The sequence below is a fragment of the Cyprinus carpio genome, chromosome A25, assembly GCF_018340385.1.
Source record: "Cyprinus carpio isolate SPL01 chromosome A25, ASM1834038v1, whole genome shotgun sequence".
Classification (NCBI taxonomy): Eukaryota; Metazoa; Chordata; class Actinopteri; order Cypriniformes; family Cyprinidae; genus Cyprinus; species Cyprinus carpio.
In genome coordinates, this window is record NC_056596.1 from 16,461,971 (window position 1) to 16,468,487 (window position 6,517).

A 6,517-nucleotide genomic window follows, 5' to 3' on the forward strand; every position below is an offset into this window, starting at 1 on the left:
AAAAAAAATCTAGAAGTAATCTAAAAAGTCAGAATACATTGCCTAAAATGAGTAACCTAGATTACATTACTAACTAGTTTCATAATGTAGTCTGTAATCAGTAACAGACTTAAAATCAGTGACTAAACATCAATACATTTCTGTTAAACCATGAGTATGCAGTCGTGTACCTTTTTAAATGGTCAAATACTTTTTTGCTTCAAACCAAAGTTTGAGATATCTCTCTCTCTCTCTCTCTCTCTCTCTATATATATATATATAAGTAAATGTACATACACATACACAAGGGCGCTAAAAAATGGGTGGTCACTTTTAAACTAAGCTGACTTTATTTATAACATTGACAAAATTTTTTATTGATTGTGGATTTATAATTATGATATAATATGATGACACCATAGTCAATGCACAGTGATGTTGCATTCTAAAAACAAGGACTCTAAGCACCTTATTAGTAAAAACTTTGGCTACTTTTTTCTACTGGTCGTCTCCTGTTTTTTGTTTGTTTGATTTTTGTTCAAACAAATGGAGATTTTAGCGATTATCCTTGAGGGTTTGTGTCACACCAAAATAACATCTAGGCGTCCTTTCTTACAGAGACACCAATGCAAAGCATCAAGGGTAGGCGATGGAGCTCCCCAACTACGCCAATCAACTGCTTCTCCAGCTCAATCAGCAGCGCTCCAAGGGCTTCCTGTGTGATGTCATCATCATGGTCGAAAACACGCTCTTCCGGGCCCACAAAAGTGTCCTCGCCGCCACCAGCCACTACTTCAAGTCCCTTGTCCTCCATGATAACCTCATCCACCTCGACCCTGATATGGTGGATCCAGTTGTTTTCCAGCAAATTCTGGATTTCATTTACACCGGCAAGTTGGCAGATGAGACCTTTGAGGGGCTGGATTTAAGCTCTCTGCTCACCACAGCTAACTTTCTCCAGCTCAATGACCTCGCAAACCTGTGCTCCAGTAAGATCAACCAAAATGGGTCCCTCAATAGCGTGGCTCGTGGAAGCTGCAAATCTTCAGTTCACCTGTATGAAGACCACTCATCAGACACTGAAACATACACGTGTATGACGCCTCCCAAAAAACGGCACAATGCTGAAAGTAGATTTCAGAGAAAAAAGCAGGACTTGGGGTTGGATTTGTCTAAGAAAACTTCAGTTAATGACGAGGCTCTTCTATCCAGAAACATCTCCAACAATATGCTGCTGGGAATAAATGGGAAGTGTGTTCCAAAGGAAGAAAAGTGGATAATTCCTTTGGACGGAGCTCAGGAAAGAAAAAGGGAGGGATCCCGAAGAAAATCCAAGGTCAATGGTTACATTCCTCTGAGCAGGGCTGGAAGTCAACTAAGCCAGAATCAGACCTTCACTCTACAGTTATCTGTGAAGAAAGAGAAAGGAATTGGAGGGAAAACAGATGAAATTGACGGCCAAAAACCAAACAATGGCAGCACCAATTTTGTTTATCAAAAGGAGACCTTTCTCAAAGAAGCTGAAGGGGACAACCCTTACGTTTGTATCCCATGTGAAAAGGGTTTTCCCTCCGCCGAGAGTCTTAAATCCCATGTGGAAAGCCATTTGGATGAAGATGTGGATGTGAAGGTTGAAGAAGAGGAGGAAGAGGAACGTGACGGAGTCACCAGAGTCTCGCCAGAAGCTCCCGAGAGCCTGGAGCAGAGTCCGGTAAAGTCCCACAAAGATGTCGACACCGTGCGTCCCTTCCCTTGCAACATTTGCGGCAAGATGTTCACGCAGCGTGGCACTATGACCCGCCACATGCGCAGCCACCTCGGTCTAAAGCCATTTGCGTGTGAGGAGTGTGGCATGCGCTTCACCAGGCAGTACCGCCTCACTGAGCACATGCGTGTCCATTCAGGGGAGAAACCGTATGAGTGCCAGGTCTGTGGGGGGAAATTTACGCAACAAAGAAACCTCATTAGTCATATGCGGATGCATACCTCAGTATCTTAGAACAGGTCAAAGAGCCCTAAACTAGGATAATACAGATACACACAGTTCTCCATAGTGCTTTGGTTTGGGTTCTTTTAACTAGGGTTCAGTCCTCCAGAACACTACAAAGATTCCTCTAGGTTGTCTTTACAGGGGATCCTTTTTGAGTTAGTGAAGGGTCTAGTTTCACCCACAAATCTTCTACAATTTTACAAAGAGTCATCTAGGTTAAAAAAGAAACCTCTGTAGTATAATCTAAGGCTAATGTGTCAAACTCTGGTCCTGGAAGGCCACTGTCCTGCAGAGTGTAGCTCCGAACACCTGCCTGGAAGTTCCCGAAGACCTTGATTAGCTTGTTCAGGTGTGTTTAATTAGGGTTGGAGCTAAACTCTGCAGGACAGTGGCCTTCCAGGAACTAATTTTGACTATTTTGGAAACGAATCCTACAAAGATTCCTCTAGATCAGGGATAGGGAACGTAGGTCCTGGAGAGCTGCTGTCCTGCAGAGTTTACCTCTAACTCTAATCAAACACACCTGAACAAGCCAATCAAGGTCTTCAGGATTACTAAGGCTACAGACAAGCAAGGTTTTTTTCAGGGTTGGAGAGAGACTCTGCAGGACATCGGCACTCCAGGACCAATGTTGTCTACCCCTGCTTTAGAGTTCACTTATTGGGCTAATTTAAGGCTCAGTTCAGGCCACAACTCCTCTAGAATGCTACAAAAATCTGTTAGATCTTCTCTACAGCTGTTTCCTTTTTGAGCAGATCTTGGGTTCACTTTCACCCACAAATCCTTGGAAAGTTTACAGAGATTCTTCTAGCTCAACATGGAAACTTCTGAAGATCTCTTCTCAGACTTTTCCTGGGGATCCTGCACCATTGCACATTTTCCTTCATCGGTCAGACCCAATTGAAATCTTGCAGTCTCTTCCGATGAGTTGAATAAGGTGTGTTAGATGAAGAGGACAACTGAAATGTGCAGTGGTGGACAGGTTTGAGAAGCACTGATCAAGGTCATGGGTAGCCAAGCCAAGACTGGAGGGCTACCTTTCTGCTGACTTCAGTTCCAACCCTGCTCCAGCACACTTGGGTGTGGTTCAGGTGTGTTTAGTTAGGGCTGGAGCTAATCTGGTCAAACTCACCTACATGTATCTCTGCAGACCTTGATTAGCTTCTTCAGGTGTCTTTGATTAGGGTTGAAGCTAAACTCTCTAGAAATCAGGGTGATTTAAGTGAACCCTGATCTAGAACCCTTAATCTATTCTAGGGATCAAGTTTGGCCACAAATCCTCTAGAATTCTATAAAGATGAATTTAGATCTTCTATAAACACTCTACATTTTGAGCTAATTTAGGATTCCGTTTGGATCACAAGTCATTTAGAATTCTATGAAGAATCCTCTCCAAAATGGAACCCTAGATGATCTCAAAAAGGAAACCCCTGTAATCTGTTCTAGGGTTCAGGTTTGGCCACAGTTCCTCTAGAATTCTATAAAGATTCATTTAGATCTTCTCTAAAGACTTTACCTTTGATGGTTATCTAGGATTCCATTTGGATTCCATTTAGAATTCTATGACTTTTTTTTTCTAGATCTTCTCTATACTGATTTCCTAATTTAGGATTCATTTTCACTCATGAATTCTACAAAGATTCCTCTAGTTCAGAAGGAAACTTCTGTAGAGAAGATCCAAAGCTTTCTATGTGTGGCTTTCTTTCAAAACTAGACTATTGCAAAAAGGAAACCATTGTTGTTTAATCTAGTGTTCAGTAGGGTTCCTCTACAGAGTTGATTTTTTTTAAGCTAATCTAGAGTTCAGTTGATCAAGAATGATCCAGTTGATTCAGTTCAGTTGATTCAAGAATGATCTAGATCTCCGTAGAAGAATGGCGATGATTCCCTGATGAGCATAAAAATGCCAACTTCAGCCAATACCTGCTGTTATACCTTTCTTCATACCTTCTTATTCTTCTTGTGCATGGATTGTTTGTTATTGTTAGTGAGTAGCTAAAAAATATAAAGTTTATCCACTTAGCGATGTAGTTTAAAACGAGAATTACCTCAAATAGCTAGTAATCCTCTCAGAACTGAAAGAGCCGAATGTTCCTGGTGATGCCAGTTATTTTACAGCAGTGACTAGCGATACCTCTCGAATGTAATTTAGGAGTCATGATAGAGTTTATGCTTCAGAAACAGACCGCTGTAATAAAGCTATCTGGGTTGTTTACTTGAATACACAAACTTGCTACCTCAGATTAAACCAAACCCCTCTGATTAGCCTGTATGAGATTAAGATTATTACATATTAGTTATGAGAAAATTACACGTCGTCTTCCATATTACAGTCACTCTGTCTAGTTTAGTTAATGAGCTTAAACTGACATCTGATTCAGAACAGAGGAAAACGCACTGCCTGTGTCAGTATACACTTTTCAGGGGGTCGGGTAATACTTCACTAGGGTTGCGATCTGAGCTAGTGAAGTTGTATTGCTTGGGCAATTAGGGTGTTTTGATGTACAGTTCCAAAGAAATATTGAATGTTGAAATGCTTAAGAAATACTGTAAAACTATAACCAAATCTATATTCTTGCTAAATATTTAAGTCTAATTTATGCTTCTTTCAATTCAGGTTTATTTTAAGTCGTCTTTTTTTTTTCGGGGTTTTTCTTTTGGGTTTTTTTTTTTTCTTTCTTTTTTTATTTCAATGCTTCAACCAATGGCTTAATTTATACAGCATGTTGTCCATATTTTCTTGTGGCATGTGCATTATTCTAAAAAAGTTAGGTTTAGCAGATTGCATTCATGCATTTAGTGTTGAAACGAGACCAAAAGCGTAAAATCAAAACCTACTGTAAATATCTTTGGGTATCTTAATGTAACTGACGTGATTTTTATCAATTGATATATTACTGAAACTTACTTGTTCAGAGATGAAATCGTTTTCTTATTGTGTTTTAATTTCTCTACACCGTGTTTGTTTTAAACTACCTCTGGTGGGGTATTTTGTACGGTTTCCATGGGTTTTCATCATGCTGGAGGGCTTTTTTAAACAATACCTAATTTTGAGGTTGTATTCATTTGTTTAGTAGCTGCTTGCCTGATCTAGTAATATCAAAAGAGGTACTTTAAATAATAGATCAACTAGCCTAAGATTTGATTCGCTGAATTGACTTTTCTGGCACTCTTTGGTCATGTAGTGCTTGCTTTTTTTTTCTCTTTTTGCTTTGTTTGAAGATGATTATTTGACACTGTCTGTAAATCAATGGGATTCTAGAATATTCAGGAACTTTTTAATACATAATGGGACTTGAAACTGAACTTCAAAACTGTGACAACACTTTCATTTGCATTCTCTGCAAACCTCAGGGAACATTTTAGGGACACGTCCCAGTTAACTATTTGAACCATAAAGCGCCATTAACAGATGTTTTTGCAGCAATTTTCCTGTGTTTTTTTTATTTAGATAGTTTCAATATTCTCCACAACTGACACAATGCGCCTTCAGGAGGTTCGGCAGCTCTTTGCATTTGCAGTACAGGTTTGTGTGTGTGTGCGTGGATGGTTTTGATGTGGTTTTCAAATGCTTTTGAAATGTCGAGTACTTTGTTCAGAAATGATGATACTAAAGTATTTGCGACCTGTTTATGAAAACCAAAGCACATTTTCACTCTTTGAAGAATTTAAGGTCCTATTGTATATAACATTGTTCTCAGTTATGACATGAAATAAAATTAAATCAAAACATCTCCTTGACTCATTATTTTTACACAAAATTAGACGGGGGAAGATGCTGCCCTTAAAAACAATGTGCATTTTCTTTTATATCCTAACATATTTCGATACAAGTTTAGCATGTGCAAGATGATTATTCATCAGCCAATGTGTTATTAAGAAATATTAATAGAAGAATTTGCTAAATGCCTACTACCTGGGGTGGCTTAACTTTTACAGAATGTAAAAACAACTCTTTTTAAATATTCTTATTATTTATATATTTTCAAAAGTGTCATTAATGTGAAATACAAAATCAACTGTTCTATTCAAAATTGTGTGCAAATTCAACAATTTCATTAAATTAGCATATAGTTTTTAATCAAAACGAAGATGTTTTCAAGGAAGTACTATATTTACTGAGATAAGATTTTGTCAACTGGTTTTGTCTTACCAGAGTACTGTAATGTTTATCATTGTACAACTGCAAACTGTATGCCATACTATTAAAAAAAAAACAGTATGCAGTATACAGTATATACTGTACAGAATGCAGAACGTTATTTCAAACAGAGCCACATACTCTCAAAAAAATAACCTTATAAAAGCTGTCACTGGGGCAGAACCTTTTCAAAAGGTACTACTGTGTACCGGTTCGGTACTAATATGACACAAATATGTACCTTTACGCTACTAAAATACACCCTTTAGGGGTGAATAAGGTGCAAATGCATACTTTTTAAAAGGGTGACAGTGACAGCTTTCGTACCTTTTTTTTGTTTTCTGAGACTGTAGCTATAGTGCTTTCATATGTTGTCCAGTAGGTGGCAACAAGAACCCACACAAATT

At 38.6% G+C, this 6,517-nt stretch overlaps 1 protein-coding gene across 1 annotated transcript; it reads left to right on the plus strand.

Moving 5' to 3' along the window:
- Nucleotides 1-628: 628 nt before the first annotated feature.
- On the plus strand, nt 629-5,701 carry LOC109070805 (hypermethylated in cancer 2 protein-like). The gene has a single exon (XM_019087317.2). It carries the CDS (start codon nt 629-631, stop codon nt 1,976-1,978), a length of 1,350 nt encoding a protein of 449 aa, XP_018942862.2. The 3' UTR covers nt 1,979-5,701.
- Nucleotides 5,702-6,517: the final 816 nt, after the last annotated feature.